We start from the raw sequence: 19190 nt of genomic DNA on the forward strand, positions 1-19190 counted from the left end.
TTTATGCATTTCCTCCAATTTACTAAACAGAAAGTGCTTTCATTTATGTACTTGTGTTTACTGGAATGAATTAGGACAAATCCTCTATGGATTTTAAGATTTAGAATAGCTTATACACGATCAGAATGTTAGGAGGAATTTAGTTAATGTTCTTTTCAGTGAAGTAGTTTGATTTAATCAGCATGAAGTCTTGCCCACATGTAAATGCAGTCACTGACCCCTGAAGCACAGAGCCAAACACAGATAGCCTGACTCACTCCAGTGGGCAAGACTCAGATCTCACATAAAGACCAGAGAGTGGAACCATACAGGGCTTGAAACCAACTCATTGGCATAAATGGATTTGTTTCCTTGAGGAAGAAAACCAAGATTCACTTTTACTGCACAGACCTGATAATGAGAATACTTTTCACATGTAGGTTTTCTTCTGGGTGAGAAGCCCCATTCAAGTCAGCATTGGCAGGCCCCAGCTATTTACTCTCTATAGTTGGCATTGCCAGCATCAACATTTTTGTTTCAGCTCCACATCAAAATTCATGTGGGTGTAAAGCTTTCCCAGACACAGAGCATGAGCACATGATCCTCAACATTAATGAGAGAATTGATTAAGGTCTGCTGCACATATATGTGTGCAAGAGTGTGAGCACAAGTACCAATTTTAGCTTGGCAGCAGTGGCTGTTCCACCGATACCCTGTTTGTTTTCTTATATCTTTCCTTAAAAAAATATTCCTTTGGGGCTGGAGTGTGTTCTGCTTGCTTTTGGCTCAAAGGTGACTGAAGGAAATGATAGGGGCCCAAAAGGAATGCAGTTCCTCCTGTACTTGCCCTGCTGGCTTGGTGTTTGTGAACTGGCAGGGGAGTGAAATGAATGACAGTGCCCTCTCAGAGGTGCCCAGAGAAGGATTCTTATCAAATGCAGTCTCCTGCCAAGTCTCACAAACACTGCCAGCCTGCAATGATGGGGAAAAGCATTTGGCAGCAAGGCCCTAGGTTTCTGACATCAAACTAGGAAGAAGGGATGAGGATAAGTGTCACTAGCAGGGACAGGGCCACGTTTGGTTTTTTTTTCCTGTATGATAAATGGTCTACAGAAATTTTGGGGAAGTGTATAGGTGCACTTACCATGTTGGTGAGGCTGTGTTGTAAGGTTTGCTTTTCCTTGTTTAGTATCTGAGTGAGTTACTGTGAGAGTGCCCACTGCCAAGAAAGCATGTGTAAAAAACCACAGTAGGAAAGAGAGCAGCAGGAGTGCATTAGGAATGTTTACTGATGGGCAGAGGACAGTAAACCTCTTGCTCTTTAGAGGTGTCAGTGTTTGACACATCCACTGGGAAGTGTGAACAACATGTAAGGGATTTCCTTTCTCTCTCACACTCAAAGACATTTGCTATGTGCATTTGTCAGCCAGGTAGGAATCCTGTTTACAGCATTAATGACACAATCAATCTTGCAGTGTGCAAGTTTCATGTCAGGACAAGAAGAGAAAGGTGTTAGAACACACAAGAGGATTCAGAAACATCATATTTGTTGTCAACCTCTACTTAGATACTCTCATGAGGCCTGGGAGCTCCCACACAGATTTTCTGCTCTTAAGTGAAAAAAATTAGTTCTGATTGCTCCCCTCCTGTGCAATGGTACTGACTCACTTTTGTCCCTTCCTACGTGCTTTTATCATGTCAAAATCACATTAGCTTTTGGACAGCTGCTTTCTTTATTGACAAAGTCAGCTTCTTTTCAGGGAACAGCACTGCAAGGGACATTGACTACTAGAGAACTGGAGCTGCATGAGAAGGTGGCACAAGCTGCAGAGCTTAGAATACTGTGTATGAGGAAGTTGGATATTTGCCTTACAGAGAGAGGCTCAAAAGAAGAAATGTAAAAGGAACAAAAGAAACATGAAAGCTGTCACTATTTCCAGAAAGAGGGAAGAGAATTGGGAAAGAGATCTCTGATTCACTATGGGCTTGAGGAAGTTGTCTTTGCAAGGAGTGAGTTGGAATAGATTTGAGGATTGATAGATTTGGAATAGATGTGAGGACAGTGTGGAGCTTGAAGAAACACAGGTGATATAAGAGGAAGAGACGAATGTCACTTTCAGCAGGAAAATTCTGGATAGAGTCAGGGTGGATAAGGGTGATGTATTTGAAGCAGGAATTAATATGAAGTAACGGTCATTATGAAAGGAAGGAGCTGAGTACTAAAAGCATGAAGGACCAGAAACTGGATACAAGTGAAGAAAAAGGAAAACCTGTGAACAAAGACATTTGGAGTAGTGAAGAGGTATATCACTTTCAAAAATATCCTAACTCCACTGTGTTTCATGACTATTTTGAAATATTCCAGATTGTAGTGATCAGTGATCTGTTTGCCTCCTTTCCTCCTAGCCAAGCACTGTGGCCACCTTGCCTACCTCTGTTGGCTTCTGTTGTTGGCAGCATTAATGAGTAACAAGAACCATACTCCTGGACTATTTCATTTCATTCTGCCACTAACAAGCTTCATTTTAACCATAATTTTTTCTTTGTTCCAGTTTAATTTTCTTTATCTTCTTAGAGGCATTGCTGGAAAAAGTTCATTACTGTCCATAAAATTATTTGTTAAGTTGCTATGGTGATGCAAATTATATTGAATTCTTGCTATAGTCACAGAAAAACAACATTGGGTAAATTTTGCCAAACTCTTTGAACATCGTTTTGAAATTAGTACGCTGGAGTTAAACTGGCACAGTTCTACTAGGTTGGGCAAAATTAAGCTACTCAAAAAGTGCATCACTAACTGTAGATTTCTGCCTATGGTATGTGAGTGAGTGGCCTGGTTCTAGCTGTGCAGCTGCTCTGGAGTTCTCTGTTGCCAGAGGTGCACAAGAAATGGACCATATAGTGGCAACAGACACAGACAAATGTCACAGAGAGCTACATTTGGGAAGCTGGTGTTTTCTATTCCTTGCAGATCTTATGTCTACTCAAACAGATGCTGAATTCCTGGAGCTGCCATCAAAACCACCTTCCCTGAAAAGCTGGAGAAAATACTGTAACCCTTAAGAGCAAACGGAACTGCCGTGATCTTTTAAATGGGTCATGGGAAACATCTGGATTGTAACTCATTTCCAAATAATTTATACAACACTGATAGGGCATTTCCCAGCCTCACACAGGTGGCTTTGCTGCCTTTGCTTTTGCTCCCCATTGTTTCCTTCCCTTCAGTTGTTCCAATGCTCAGCCCTGTTTCAAACTCATTCTCTCTCTTCAATTTCTCTTCACTAGACTCCTTAGCTTCCCAAATTATGGTTGATAGTGGTTTTTTGTTGCTGTTAGCAGATATGGCCTCAAATCCTTGGTAATAAGTCTGCAATGGTTTATCAGCATATGCTCAGCTTTGTTCCTCACAAGTTTTGTGGCTCAGATGGGCTGATTTCTAATAGACCTGAAATTCAGCCAAAACATCTGGCTTGGATCTGAAGCTAATTAAGAGTGCCCCCAATCCATGGTTCTCCTAATAGTACTTCCATGAAGCAAGGAGGAAGAGCATGGATGCCAGCAGCACTGGGAACACCAAATCACCCTAGTGGACTGCAGGCATTACAGTGTGACAGGCACCTCACTGAGTGGAAATTACATTGTTGCAAGAAAACGATACACATAATAAATTGCAGAGGTCATGCTGAGGCTAGGTTTTCAGTACTATACAATACACATGAGAAGAAAAAGATCTGTTAGCTTGTTTGTCCTTCCAGGACAGCTGAATACCAGCTAAATACTGTCAATTTTGGGGAGCTTGTGAATGCATGATACAGCATTTTCACAAGAGCTAGACCCAGATTCTGGAAGAACTTTTCACAAGAGAAAAGAATGTTGTTTAGGTTTGCTGCTTCACTAAATATAGGACTCCTATCTCTGGAGTAGTTTCTCTTTAGATATGTATTCCTTCCTCCTTTCATTCTCAAGCACACCCAGGCACACAAACAAAAACAAATGAGTTATAAGCTAATCAAACTTGTTTTCTCCAGGTTGGAAAGGAAAAGAGATAATATTTTGATTTCAATTTCCAAATCTTTGGGAGGTGCTCAGATATTATCTATCATGGTTCTTCAAACTTCTTGCTGTAATGGCATCAAGTGTCTCCCAAGCAATTAAAAAGCAACACGCAATTATCAAAACACATTTTACCATCAGTTCTCTCATCCATTTCTGCTTATGAACAAGCATTGCAAGCAGAATTTTTAACTGTGGAGTAAAACTGTGAGCTTTCTGTGAACAAGAAGAGCTGTAAAAAAGGCAAACTTTATTTATAGTTTTGGACCTTTAAGATCGAGGTCACTTTTTGTTCCCTTAGGAATGAGATATTTTGTCCAAATCTGGTCTCAGTAACTCCTAGAGTCACAAGCTTCCTCTGTTTGGATAGTTTCACTGCTGCTGGAGAAAGTGACAGGGATCATCTAAGAAGAACTGATGGAGTCTAATTTACTCAGGCCAATTTCATGGAATTTCTCCAAATAGCAGCTTGAAACGGAGTGTTGAAATCCAGGTCCTAGCTGAAATCAGCATAAAAAATACCAATGTGTGTTGCTGTATTGGTAGCCTATAGCAGCCCCTGTGCTTCCATAGTGTGAAGCTTTATGCTAAAGCTGTCTTATGCCAGAGTCTGCTGCTGTATACATCAGTGATTTATTTCCCCAGCTTGGATATTTGGGAGTCCTAAAGCAGTTCAGGAGGAGCTAAGAAATACAAATACAGCAGTATCCTCAAAGAGCTTGGCATTATGAGGAAAGCAAGTTCTACATGTTGCTAGCCTTCCTTATACACACACACACAAATGGCATTATTTGGGTTCAGCTTTCACCCGATGTTCTTCCTCTGACACCAATTTTCCTTACGCATTATAAACAGATAATCCTACTTACACATCCTGTCAAGCAGACAGAGCTGAGTACCATTTGTATACTGCTTCTCTTTAAGTTGCCCAATAAATATTTCAGTGGCTTCATGGATGGGGGACACTTACAAGACAGTTCCTCAGGAGGCACTTCTGGGAGAGGAAGAACTTTGTCTGCTGGAATCCTGTGGTTTTGCTGTGCTATTCACTGCTGTGTGTTTGGGGAGGAGGAGAAGAGCGCTGTTGCAAGGAGTAATGGAAGCTGCAGACAGCCGGGAGGCTGGGGCGGCACTGGGGCAAGGGGCGGTGGGAGCCAAGGACGCCAAGCAGCTGCTCCTCACCTTGTGTCACTGCCTGCCACACGTAGCCAGCTTTACAGCTGTAGGTATCAGGCTGGGAGAAGGCACCTTAAGGAACAGTTTCTGATTTTTGGGAACAGAAACCCAGTAACTTCGTACAAAATCCCAGGCCGACAAGGACAGAGCCACCGAATAAGTCCAAGAAGCACTAGCTGAGTAGCAGAAGAGTGGGACGCTATTCACGAAAGACCTGAAAACCGCCAGTGTTTTTATGCTAGCCGTGATGTACGTTCGAGAAATTTTTGGCTTTTCTTACTCCGAAGAGAAGCCCGATCGCAGCAACCAGCCGGCTCCGAACCCTTCGCTGCCTAAGAACAGATTTTTTTTTTCCCCTTTGAGCTTCCCCTAGCCTAAGGTGACACCAAAGGAGTTTCCACAAAAACTTTGCAGGCTGAGAAATACAAAACTACTTCCCTCAGGGGCGGAGACACCCCCCCCACTCGCTCCACGGAGACTTTACCCGGCGCTGAACCCGAACAGGGGCTCACCGAATCTCCCGAGGGGAACAAGCCCAGAGGAACGGGAGCCTCCCCAAGGGGAAGGGGCTCCAGGGACAGGGGAGGCATCCCTGGACTCAGGGATCCCGGGGGAAGCGATCCCGGCCTGAGGCGCGGCTCCCGCGGCGCTGAGGGGGCGGCGCGTGTCACGCGGGCGGGGCGCCGGGCGGTCACGTGACGCGGGAGAGGCCCGGCCAGGCCCGAGGAGGAGCTCGGCCGTCGCCATTTTCCTGCGGCGCCCAGTGCGTGTCCCTGTCCCCGGCCGGGCGGGCGCGCAGGGGGAGGGGACGGCGGCCGGGGGGGCGGGAGGAGGAGGAGGAGGAGGAGGGGTCCCTGCTCGGGTGACAGGTCCGTCCCTGAGGGCGGAGCGGGGGCCGCCTGCGGCACGGCGGGGTGAGGAGCCCGCGCAGCTCCATCCCCCCGGCGACTCCTCCCGTCCCGGCCCCTGAGGAGGGAGCGGAGCCGCGCTCGGTTCCAGCGCCGCCAGCGAACCCGCCATGTCCGGCCAAAGCCTCACCGACCGCATCACGGCGGCGCAGCACAGCGTGACCGGCTCGGCCGTCTCGAAAACCGTGTGCAAGGCCACGACCCACGAGGTCATGGGCCCCAAGAAGAAGCACCTGGACTGTGAGTACCGGCAGGGGACGGCGGCCCCAGGGATCTCTCCGAGCCTCCCGCCGAGGAGTGGGATTGCCCGGCCTGTCCCGGGGTCCCGCTGCGGGACTGCCGCCCATCCCACCGGCCTCGTGGGAATGGGAAGCCTCCTCAGGCGGAGGAGCTCAGGGTTTCAGCATAGGGCATAGCCCGAGGGCGGGGGCGTAGGGTCGGGGACGTGGCGATGGAGAGCTTGGGGGAGGCTGTTCAGTATATCTGCTCTCCAAAAGGGGCCTTGCCAGTCTTCCTTATGCATAGGGCCCCGGACAATGTGAGCTCCTGAAGGACAGGACCTGCCCCATACCCCTTTCTTAGGGAGAGAGAGAGCCACGGAGGCCAGGCAGAGGAATGGGCTAAAATTTCCTTACTAATTGATCTCATTTGCGTCGTGCTAGGGCAGCACTCCCCCATTCTCTAGAGGAGGTGCAGGAGTTTCAGGAAGGAATAGCTCATCAGTTATCTTAATTATTTTCCAGGTAATCTACCAGGAAAAAAAAATTCCTTCTTTAACAGTCATGTAAATCTTCCATGTAGGAAAATATGTGAAACGACTGTTTGAGGGGCAAATCTCTCTCAGTGAGGATGTTCTTAGTCTTCTTTCTACTCTGTCTCATTCACTTGGAAAGATGTATCTAAGAGGACTTCTTTAGAACTTCAGTACCTGGTCTTAACATACTATACAGGGTCTGGCCATTTTTCAGTTTCTGTTAAGAACAGATCAAAGGTAGGAAGTCTTAAAAGGTTTTCTATCAACTGTGATCCGTCCAGGTGATTATGAAGAGAATGATGAACACCAAAGTTCACATTAGCGTTTCTCCCACTAAGCTGTAAGGTCACAGGACTGAGGGAAGTTCTTGGTCTGAACACCTGATTGTCTTGCATCTGTTTATTCTAGACTTTTTAAGGACAGCACCCCCTCCCCATATCCTTTCAATTTCCCAAATATATAATAAAAGATACTGGAGAGATTTGTGTGTCTATGCCTTCTATATGTGTGCTTTCTCCATTCCTCCCACCCACGTCTGCAGGAGAAGGTTGAGTCTTCATGGGTCTTGAGTTTGTGCCTTCTGAATTGCTCTGTATCCAAATGAGAACACCAGAGGATATTAGTAGATTAATTGGACTGTAGTTCTTTCTTCTTTCCACCAAAATGTGTGCATGTTAAGGGTTTAAGAACAATCACATTGTTCTCAAGTACTTGAGAACAATGTGATTGATTTTTTAGGGTAGCCCCAGAACAGCTGCCGCTGTCTCTCTTTGGTATGCCCTCATTCATTTCATCTTTTGGCTGAAGATGATAGTAACTGAGTGGTCTTGTTATGTTTGGTTAGGTAAAGGTGTCAGAACACTGAGGAAATCTTTGGGCTTTGAGTAACTTATTGGCAGGTAGAGAAAGCACTTTGTCATATGGCATATGTATGAAATTGTGATGTTACTGGATTTCACACAGCAGAAGTGAGGCTTTCTGGAAAACAAACTTTGTCAGGTTTAGCCTGTAATTGTGCTAAAAGTACGATTTCAGTAATAAGGCATTTAGGAACTGAATTATTTTGTGGTATAAGCTTTGTTGAAAAGAATATGAAGCTGGCCAGAAAACTGCTCTTCAGGTGTGTGTGTGTAAAAGGGTGATGTTCTGAGCAGTGCTGCTGGGAGACAGCCTAATGGAGACCTCCAGGGTGCTGCTGCAGAAGGGTGCCTGGACTACCTTAGAAAGCTCTCTGGTAGTTGCTGGATGAGAAGACCAATTCTGTGTTTTCTTTTTCTACTCGAGACTGTCAGGAGTTTTGGTTTCTGCCTCTCTCTGAGAATTTTTATCAAAGCAAAGCAAACTTGGTTTTTTAGTTAGTCCTTCTTGTTAGTGGTTAAAATAGATTGTGGCTAAATGTTTTGTACCCTAATATGTTTGTTAGAAGTCTCTGTTCCTGGGATCAGGAAATGACACATGGTCTTGTATTTTGAACTTTTTCTTTGTTCATACCCTTTATGGTTGTATGCTTTAAAATAAATATTTTTTACACAAGCTGTGACTCAAGCCCCACTTCTAACCTATTTGTACACATCTTCCTTTTACAACAAACAGTTTAACTTGGTAAGGTCTATGAACTGACATCTCATTGTAAATGACAATTGATATACCTGTCTTCATAGGCAGCATGCTGCCCTAATATTTTTCTGGTTATTGCTTATTATGATAATACAGGTAAAACTTACTATAGGTTGTGTCCTGGTCAGTGGATAAGTTGAGTTTTCCTACACTGTCCTGTAATGAAGTCTTAGTTTTGTAGCATGTTCTGTGACCATGACATACATTCTTGTTACTGTATTTCTTGTACAGATCTCAAGATTTCACTGTCTTGTTGCTGAAATTCTTTCTTCCTTAAGCTTGGGGTGTCACGAACAGATTTAACTAGCTCAGCCTCCTATTAGCTCATAAAAATGGAGGGAAGTCCAACATAGATACTCGTGAACTTAATTATTCCTGTTCTTATTTATCTTGCTCCTGACATTGTGTGGAGTTTGAACACTGAAGTGCTCTCCATCCTAGGTTACCTCTATTTCCCTCAGTGATGGTTATCTTTATCAAGGAAGTTAAAAAGGAATTTTTTCCTTAGCTCGTGATGGTTAAAATGTAATATACTTCAAAGAGTGCTTTCTCTCCGATTACAAAGCTTCGTTATTTGGTTTGAGGGAGAAAGACTTCTAATTGACAGGTGGACATGGCTTGTGATAGGTAGCAACATCATCTTGATGCTGTATACTTGAATCCATGATACTGTTTTTTCCTTCTGTTTTGGAGATCCAGCCTTAGAGCTGGGTTAAGGATTCTCTTTGGTAATTGAAATGCTGCTTTTGTTGTGATGGATTACTTGTTTTACAGAATTCAGGTTTCATAGCCTTGAAACCCTCAAAGCATAGTTCATGAATTTATTTTATGGAAAACCTAGTTTCAGTAGGACTTGGTCCCAGTTTTTACACCTATCTGAGCAGTGGGAGCTCTAAACTGGTTTGTGGGTTTAACTTGCACACAGAGATTGGTACAACACTTTCTAGTTAGCTTTTTTGTCCTCACATTGAGTGTTGGATAGTGATGCGAAGAACAAGTGCTTTAGGTTGTTCAAATATAAATGGTGCTAGGAAACTTGTTGCCAGATTTCATTCCTTCTTGACATGATTCTGAGAGGAAGGTGTGCTTGTGTTTGTATGTGTGGTGGATAATTAATATTAGGAATACCTGCAGTCAATGTCAAGTAAATTTCACTGGGTTGGTTCAATGAAGCTGCTGTACCAGGGATAGCTCTGTAACATAAAAATGTTTGTGTACATGTGCATGTTGTGGAGTGCACTTAAAACAGCTTTGTTGTGATACACATTTAGGGTTGGCCTCTTGAATGAGTGTGGCATAGTAACCCTATCTGCTTGTAGCTAATGGAGTAGCCCTCTTTAAATGAGGATGTGGATGGATGACTTGGAAGGAAGTTGTGATGCTGTAATTACCCATTCTTAACAGGAAATATCTCTATAATTAAGCCAGAGTGTAATTTCCTTGATTTCTTATTGTGAGAGAAAACATGTATTTTTAAGGAAGACAGTAAAGGAGAACCCTGCCCTGTGTTGGGTAGATGTCTATGAGAAGCTGTGTAAGTGAAAGTAAACTTGAAGGAGCTTGTTTGGAACTTAAATTCCTAAGTCACTAGTGTCAGCTGCTTTGGTTTTGTCTAGAGGCTACTGCTGGGGTAGAGAAAAGCCCAGCTAAAGACTTGCTTCGTGTCTGTGCTGGGGACAGCTTCTGTTTCAGACTGAGATGGTATAAAGAGGGTAACTTGTAGTACTGAGGTACAAGGATCATTGCTTTTCCCTGGATCACCCAAGAGATTTGTAGAAAAGCTGGGAAAACCAGCGTTGTAAGGGTTCACTTGCCTTTATACGCTGAAGTGTAAGTGGGTGATGAGGTGAATTAACTCCTAGTTCTGTGGATACTTCTGTGTTCTCCAGTAGAAACAGATTAGCCACATTCTTTTTATGGTATTTTAGTGCTCCAACAAACTCATATTTTGTCTCTGGTTTTTGGCAGAATCACCTGAAGTTTCTTGCAGCTTTGCTTCCCTTTCTGTAATTGACTTAAATTTCTGGAGGCAATCCATTGTTATTTTTGCTTAGAAATGTTTTTTGTAACTGTAATTATTTCAAATACAGATAATTGCATTATTACGACTTTCTTTTGAAGTATTCAGTTTTCTTTCTCAGTTTTTTTTCTGATTCCTTCGTTGTTTCTTTCTTTAGCCAACTTCCTTACTTTTTACTGGAATTCCTTTGGAATATTTGTTTGTGCCTTTTAGTAGAGTGTAAGAACTATCATACTCCTCCTGGCTGCCAGAGGGACAATTTTCTACTACAGCTGCTCATTTGCAGAAAGAATAGCTGTGTAGTTGTGCAGCTGTTGTTTTATTTTACTTAGCCTGAAGCAGTATTCTGCTTCAGATGAAGTAAGAGGCAGGAGCTAAGGAGGAGAAGCTGTAGGACACCTGCAATCAGCTTCCTGTGAATCTTCATACCACCATTGTTTCCCAGTAGCAGTGATTATTCAGGTCTCATGTAACTTTGGGCTATAGCCGTACTTGAGATTTTTTTAATGATTTTTTTTTTCTAATGGTGCTGTCATCTCTTGCATTTACTAAAAGGGACACTTGGGAAAAACATTCTTTTGCAGTTTAGCCTGTGACCTAATGATCTATTTCAGTCTTCAGTTCCTAATTCTAAAATCAGTTTTTGATTTGTAGATGTGAAAATTTGAAGTTGTCCCTAATGACTTGTCTCACAAAGTAATGGTAGTTTGCATAATAATACAAGAAATGGCTTATCCAGTGTGGAATTTAAAGCTTCCCTCTTTTGAATTTGTTGCCTTGTGTAAAGTACATGATTTGTTGATGGTAGAACTTGGGGAAAGTTCACTTAAAAAATATTACTGATGTCTCACTCCCTCTGGAAAATGCAATGTTATTTCTGAAGCCGAGACACCTTTTTTATTTGAAAGCTTAATTTATTAAACAGCTTTCTTAAATTGAAATTTGTCACTACTGTTAAAACATTTTCACTCAAAACATCTCACACATCAATTAATGCTTTAAAAATAACACATAGGAGTGATACTGCTGGTAGGATAGTCCACTTCTCTGTAAACTGAAGTAGCTGTTTTTCAACCATGATAGTAGAAATCAGGTAAGAATTGTAAATGACTTGTATATAAACTCTTGAAACCTTCTACTGGGGCAGTTATTGAATATTTTCAAGTAGTTTGCAATACAAGTGTAAAGCAATAATCTCAAATATGTGTCCTTTTGAATATTTTAGCAAACTCTTCTGGTGCAAACTTTTCTTTTTATTCATGAGTGTGTGAATTTAACCATTTAGATTTCCTGCAGGTCAAAGTCTTAACTCTGGGAGTAGTTGCAATTTGAAGCTTAATGTTATCTTGCAAAGACTTGGGCATGAGAGAGATTTTATTACTGATTGTATCTGCAGCCGATTAAAAGTAACCAACAAGTAACTAACAAAAAAAAAAAATGCAATCAAGTGGAAAGAAGCTTGTGTTGCTATAAAATTATTTGGCTTGGTGTTTTCCGTGCTCTTCTGGCCATTTTCTCCACTGTGAAGTATGATCACGAGTGGGCAATTATGAACTCTTAGTAACTTCAAAGTAACTGTATCCTTCAAAACTTGGAGAAGAAATATTGTTCTACTTTGTATTTCACCCCTAGTTTATAGAAAAGCTTTATCAATTGGCTGGTAGTTTCTAAACTTAAAAATAATGTTAGTAAATTCAGTGCCAAGGTGTGGCAGTCTCAAATCTACTAATGGCAAATTCAAGTTACGAGTAATATGTCACAAATCAGGTATTGGGATTTTAGAAATTAGGGAACTAAGCTGTATTTAACTGTTGAGAATAACTTAATGAAGTTAAGCATTTCATACAGATTTAGCAAATACGTTGGATTTTCTGATTGTGACTAAAAATCTCCTGGTCTATTTTGCTAAAGGAGCTTTATTAAAGTAATGCTTATCTGGATCATTTGCAATATTATACAAGGGTAAATTAGCCTTTTATAAGTTTCACCTCAGAAGAGAGGGTATAAATGAACAAGATCAACATCAAAATTTGACTTGGGCATGTTAATTCACAGAACGAAGCATAAGAGAATTTACTGGGGTGAACAGTGGTGCCATAAAAGGAAATTTTGAGACTTTTATGCAGGTCATGACATAAGTAGTCTAAATTAAAATAAATAAAAAAACCACCTGAAGTGGGGATTATACTCATTCTGAGCTCTCCTGTGTACTTTCATTCATACTGATGTTAATTTACCAAGTTCTCCTCGTCAACTCCTTTTTTCCTTTTCTCTTGAAAAGACACTTTTGAAGTCCTTACTTGCTGTCCTTTCTTGCTTCCTCCTAAGCAAGCAGGCCTTCAGTTACAACATTCGGATGCTCCAGCAGTGGTGCCATTCTAGCAGGAGTGATTCTTTCGCTGATGTGGGAAGTGAGAAGTTTGCATGGGTTGAAACTGTTCTGGTGTTTCACATATTTACTCTAAATATGTTGCTTGCAGTGGCTCAGCTATTCCAGTTGCTGGCTGTGTGTTATGACATCAGCAAAGTGCCTGTATTGTTTGTAACCTTTCTTGATTTTTTGAATAGTTAATTTAATAAAATTTCAAGCACAAATTGTGAATCCTTAATAGCACTATATCCTAGTTAAATAATTAGTGTATAAACAAATGTTCCATGTTAACAACTTGGGAAAAAAGGACGTTCTTTTATCCATTTACAAAAAGGTGATAATGACGTTCATATCATTCCTTAATTACTTTTGTTCCAAAAAAAAGAAAAATAAACCAAACAAAACCAAACCAACCCACTGGTATTCATCTGCAGAGTGTAAGTTTCTAAAGTTGCCCTAGTCAACTGGATTTCTGACTCAAAGCATGTAACATACAAAGCTTAATTTAAAACTCAGGCTACAAAGCTATAGACAGAGGTAGGCATGTTTCAAATAGTTATTTGTAATTAAAAAAAAGAGGTATTTGCCTTACCGGCAGTAAGTCCACTCAGAGCAGCTGTGGTTATTTGCATTTTGTTACTCTGCCGGATGAGAAGGTTGAAGGTCTTGGCTGTCAAAAGGTGGACGTTGCTGTCTTCATGTTCCTTGGTGTTCTTAAGGGCTGCTTGTAAGTTGCTTTGCCCCGATAGTGTTTGGGCTTTTCTGGGGTGGATGCTGACCTGTAAAGTGACCTGAAGTGTTTCTGTACCTCTCTTCTGCTGTTCAAGTGTATGCTTTGTGTCTTGGGTTTAGTTTTGTAATGTAGCATGTCCCTCTCTTCCCATATGTTCAGGAGTTGCATCACCATTTCACCTACATTTTCCTGCAGTTGCACTTGGTTTATTTGGCTGGTACTTCCACTCTTGCTGACCAGTGGGTCAATATTTCATGGGAAATGGGGTCACACTTGAATTTGTTTTATCCCCTTTCCTTCTCTCTCTGCCCACTATTATCATAGTAGTTTCAGCCATCATTGCAGCCTATTTCAAACATTATGAGTTTTTCTGATCAGTGACTTTGTATTCTGGGTCTGACCTTATTTTTTCTGTGAAGTATAAAACATTGTTCGAACTGTTGTGATGGTTAAGTCTCCACACAGGGGAATAGTGTTGTTATTTGATCACGTTTAATTCTGTCCCCTTTTTTATTTGCTGGAAGCCATTTGTGTTCATAATTTGGCATGTATACTGTTACGGAGAGATTAAAAATAACTTTCATTTTAAAATCAGTTTGTCAGGAGTATTTACTTGATTATATATTGCAGCCTCATGCAGTTGTAGTTCCCAAAGCAATTCTTCATTTCTGGGTTGATGTAAAGCTGGTTTCATCGAGTCTTGCTTACTCATAAAATGTCTTCATTCTTCTGTCTCACAAGGGGCACTTGAATTTAATATTTATGTAAGCAGTTTTATCAGTATGTGAGTTTTAGGGCTGAACTTCAGGTGTTTTACTTGCAATTACTTTTTATTCATCATGAAACATAAGTAGTTGAAATTCTAGTTGCAGATTAAAAAAAAAGTATTTTTGAACAATATCCATATATTCTTTTATTCTCTTGAGAAGTGAAGTTTCTTTACTGTTTAGAAATATACTGGAATCCTTAGGTAGATTTCAATTTTGAATTAATTCTCTGAATGTCCATGTCCCCTAGCTTTCATTGATATAGCCATGCTCAGATCAGCTGTTTTTTATTCAAATGTCTGAATTTGGATTTATTATCCTTTAAATCAGTTTTTCTGTTATAACCTAATGTCTTAAATTCATTAAGGGTTATTGCTCCTTGGAGTGTTTGCATTTCAGTTAGGAGTGTCACAGTGCAGCACTGCAGAATAAGATTTAGAGTATCAAACATACATTTGAAGTGGATTTTAATCATAGGAAAAAAAGAAAAAAAATAACCTAAATATGAACACCTCTGCATTTGTGGACTGTAGTTATTTCTAATAAGGATATTTCATGCTTAGTAAGTTGTCACATTTGATTAGCAGATGAATGGAAAAGCTCAGGATGCACAACTCTTAGCTGTAAGCTGTTTGGTACACAGAGACTAGTACACTGTTGGGCTTTGAGAAAAACTGGTTGTCTGTTTTTAGGTTCTTGATAGTTAATAAGGAGTTAGCCCAAGCTTTTTTCCTGACCTGTTCAGTTGAAATGCCTTGGCACTATGTAGCATCATTTAAGCCTATCAAATGTAACATAAATTAAGTCAATTTCCAAGCAGTTTACTTTGCATTAAAAGTCTGGAATACATGAAGTTTGCTTCAGTGCTGAATTTGGTGTGTAAGGGGATGGAAAACCAAAGAAGTTTTTGTGTTAGTTCTCAAATACTAGGGAGCAGCACAGGTAGTATAACTTCTGAAATTTGGAATTTCATTGTTATGAATTTGTATTTAATATGCTTGGAATTTCATTGTTATGTGTTTGAAGCTCATGCATTTCTAGGGTCTGATTTTCTCTCTTGTTTTGCTGGGTTTTTTTGCTTTTTGTTTACACATAGTTTATGAGGAGACTTTCTTAATATTTAATGATCTGTAAGTAAAATACAGTGAGTTGAAGGAGATGCTTTTGTCCTTATTTTAAACTGTTAATGAGGAGTCTTTGTAGACAGGAATGTGGTCAGTTTCTTGGTATATACTAGGGCTGACACAAGATGTCTTAACACATAGTTTTACCAGAGTTCTGTATTCATTTTAGCTCTCTGAGGTTTTAACCAATGAACAACCTTACTTTAAAGTAAATGGAATCACTAATTATTTTCTTTTTTGAGCTTTTCTTATGAAACAGTTTAATTTTAAGGATAGAATCTGGCTGAAGGTCCTTTCCTTTTACTGAAAATCAAAAGACAGATGTTATTTACTCCTTCTCTTGGCTTTAGTTTATCTTAGAGGCTGTTTGTGATAGGGACATGTCTTTGTTCATGGTAAACAGAGAAAATCACAGCTGAAAGCTGTGGATACTGAGGAGCTCTTTCTGTATACAATTTCCCTTACCCATCCAGTTTCAGACTAGAAGTTTGAAACTCCATGTTGGCTCTGAAGCTTTGTGAAACTTGATGACCCCATGCTCACTAATGAAGGGCTCAGGAACAGTCTCTAAAAGTGAGGCATGAGGGAAAGAACTGATTGGAATTTATGAAACTCAGACATAACAGTGTTGCTGTAAAGAAGATGTGTTCCCCTTGGTAATATCCTCTGCTTTATCTACTGAGAATTGGTAAGGCTTAGTGTATGGTCCTGGAAAAACTCAGCTTCCTTTTAACTCTGCATGTTAAATGAAGGTTGTTCCTGCACCATCCTAACCTCTTATCACAGCAAGTTCTAGTATGTTCTGAAATTTTTACTCTGAGCAGCTTGGACGTGTTCTGTAAAGGATAGTTTTGTTGTGCCCTTGTCAAAGAGTGCTGTTCAAATGTGTATTGAAGATGTGCTTGGGACAGCCAGGGTGAGTCTTGTTTGGTCAGAGAACTCTAAATATCTCATGGGAGATGTTAGTCTAAATTGAAAAAGGAAGTAAAAGCTAAATTAGGCAGGCATTTCCAACATTTCTATTAATAGAATGGAAGAATTTAGCTGTACTTTTGCATGACTGCCTCCCTTCATGGAAGAGCTTCAGGCTCACAGTACATGAGTGTCAGTTGAAACAATTTTGTGGTGATACCTCTGTTTTTATGGGTAGAGAGGTTGGTTTTTTTGGTTTTTTTTTTTTTTTTTTTTTTTAGCTCTTGTGCTCAGCTTTATCCAGTTTTCTAACAGTTCATGGCAAAATCTGATCTGGTTTTGGTCAAAAGAAAATGTATGAAAGTGGCTGTCAGTAACAGATCTCCTTTAATGAGTTCACCTACTTTTAAGTGCAAAAAGTGAAGTAAATTGTATGGAATTGATGGAGCTTGTGTTGAAATGACTGCAGAAGTGCTCTAAATCCATGTATTATGAACTTTCCTTGTTGCTTAAAAAATGGTTCACTTAAAAAACTGACACTTCTTTAAACCAAAGTGACTAGAATTTTGCACGTCACCAAATATGCTGACATGGGAAGAGTAGTTTCTTGGTTTTTGTTATGCTTCTTTCTCCTATTCCTAATGGGAAGAATTAAGATTAGTCTCACTTAGGAATTAGATAGAAGTCATATAAAAATGTCTGGTATGCAGAGTATTTTTTTTTCAGTATAGAAAAAGATAAAACTCAGCCACATTTTGCAAAACTGTTTTCATATACCACCAAGGAGTACAACATTTAGCCTATTCGATCTCTGAGATAGCAACTCAAGTACCCAACTGTGTAAACGTGTTGTGGCCTGTGTGATTTTTTGCCAGTCACTTTGTAGGAGTAGGATGATGTTTGATTTTCATTGAATGATAAATATTTGAAGATTGAGAATTTGCTGCTTTGATCATTCAGATAATTCAGATACTTTGTCAGGAGTTTATTTTTTTTCTTTAAGAAAATTCATTATATGATAGAATAGGCAAATAGACTAAACTGATTTCCTCCTTGGTCTGTTAGATGAGATTTGGTAAGGACATTTTTGCAGCAAGTGCAAAAAAAGTGCACTTCGCAAGTGTTTATAATCTTGAGGGTTGCTATTTTGAGCTTGACCAGCTTCTTCCATAGAAACTTCAAGAAAAAAGTATTCCTCAGCAAACCTCCTTCATGAAGTCTGTGTTTTGTTTGTCACTTATTAGCCCCGTGATTCAATTGTCTTTGCCTTATTTTCCCCTCTTTTCAGGTTTTTCCACTTTTCTTGGGATGCTTGGGTCATTGTTTATAAGCCTTTAAATCAGAGCTACATTGAGACCTGCTAAGCTCTGTTTAGTCAGCTACAAGAGTAAGTGATCATCTGACAGGACACTGCTGTATGTATTTCCTGAGAGACCCACAGAAAAGTAAGATACGTAGATTATCCGTACAAAATAGGAAATACTGCATAGCTGGATTGTAGTATGATGTGTGTGAAGTTTATTCATAGTAAAAATCTGTTCTAAAGCTATCATCTGAGGAGGTTTTCTCCAGTGGCTGGGCATTGTGCTATTTATAAAGAAAAGCATTTGCACTGTTTTGTAATAAATAGTACTAATTTTAAAAATCTAAGTAGTTTGGACTTCTTCTATTTATGTTATGCTGGAAAAGCACCATTTGCAATAATTTAATATATTGGGCTTTTGATGCCCACTGTATTAGAACTAATCCAAATGAGTAATTTTTGCATCTCTATGATGTTGGAAGAACATAATGTAATAATCAAACCATTTTAGAATATGGCTTAAATTTTTTTGGTCTTGGATGCAACAATTTCGCTTTGTTTTTTTTCCCTTCATCAAGTTAATTTTGAAAAATCTGTGTAAATACATGAGAAGCAATAAAATGTGGAATGTTCTTTTTTAACCAGTATACTAGTGGGGCAAAGAACCTGTAGTAGAGGCTGACACACCTTTAGACTCCCTTGGCATTACAGCTGTTTTCTACAACATATTAGCATGGACTCTTGACAAAAAGAAACCTGTTTCCACACAATTACAAGTTTAGGTTTTGGTTGGGTTTTTTCCAGTAGTTAAGCAGGCAGCCCAGTTAACCAGAAGCTGTAGAAGGTGGTATCTACCAAGAGATGTGTCCTACCATGCATCAGATAGCTACATCTTCATTGGCAGTTTCAGCATTGATGGAGGGAGGCAAATACCGAGGCATAACTCCTTTAACTTAAATACATGCTTCCTGACAGCTCCCAAAGGCATTCAGGAAAAATGTGCTATTCATGCTCAGAGTTAGATTTTGTCCAGAAGGAAATCTCATTTCCAAAGTCTTGGTTTAAAATAGGAGAGAATGACACATATTCCAAACAACTTTGCTGGAGTAAGACCTTTGAGCTATTGAAATGAGGCAAGTATTGAAGCAGGAAAACTCAGGTCATGTGGCTTTGGTTTTCTCTTATCTTTGGTTTTGTCTGTTAAACTGTCTAATTAAAGATGCTGCACTGCTGTTCAAAGAGAAAAGAAAGTGAATTACATGTGTGTGATTAATTCCAAAGTAATAAAGGTCTTTGGATTTCTTTGGCTTGAAGATCTGTTCAGTGGGATGTGGTGGCAGGAGGTCAGGTTGGTGTTAATGCTCACTGGTTTCAGTTTCACTGTGCTCTACTGTGGTGGTACATTGCTTTCTGGCGCATCTTTTACAATAAAGGGATGTGGAAGGCAAACATCTAAGAAGCACCTAAATTGCA

At 40.2% G+C, this 19190-nt stretch overlaps 1 protein-coding gene across 9 annotated transcripts in view; it reads left to right on the plus strand.

The window, feature by feature from the left end:
• Window positions 1-5899: 5899 nt before the first annotated feature.
• PICALM (phosphatidylinositol binding clathrin assembly protein) overlaps window positions 5900-19190 on the plus strand; it is a 66270-nt gene continuing 52979 nt past the window's right edge. For 2 of the 9 annotated variants that reach the window (XM_041414248.1, XM_041414247.1), the window contains exon 1: window positions 5900-6356. In XM_041414248.1, coding sequence (XP_041270182.1) covers window positions 6227-6356 — 130 coding nt within the window. In that variant the 5' untranslated portion in view covers window positions 5900-6226. The remainder of the gene's footprint in view (window positions 6357-19190) is intronic. The other 7 variants (XM_041414240.1, XM_041414241.1, XM_041414242.1 and 4 more) reach the window with 4 other exon arrangements.

The sequence above is a fragment of the Onychostruthus taczanowskii genome, unplaced genomic scaffold (genome assembly GCF_017590055.1).
Source record: "Onychostruthus taczanowskii isolate IOZ18803 unplaced genomic scaffold, ASM1759005v1 scaffold44, whole genome shotgun sequence".
Taxonomy (NCBI): Eukaryota; Metazoa; Chordata; class Aves; order Passeriformes; family Passeridae; genus Onychostruthus; species Onychostruthus taczanowskii.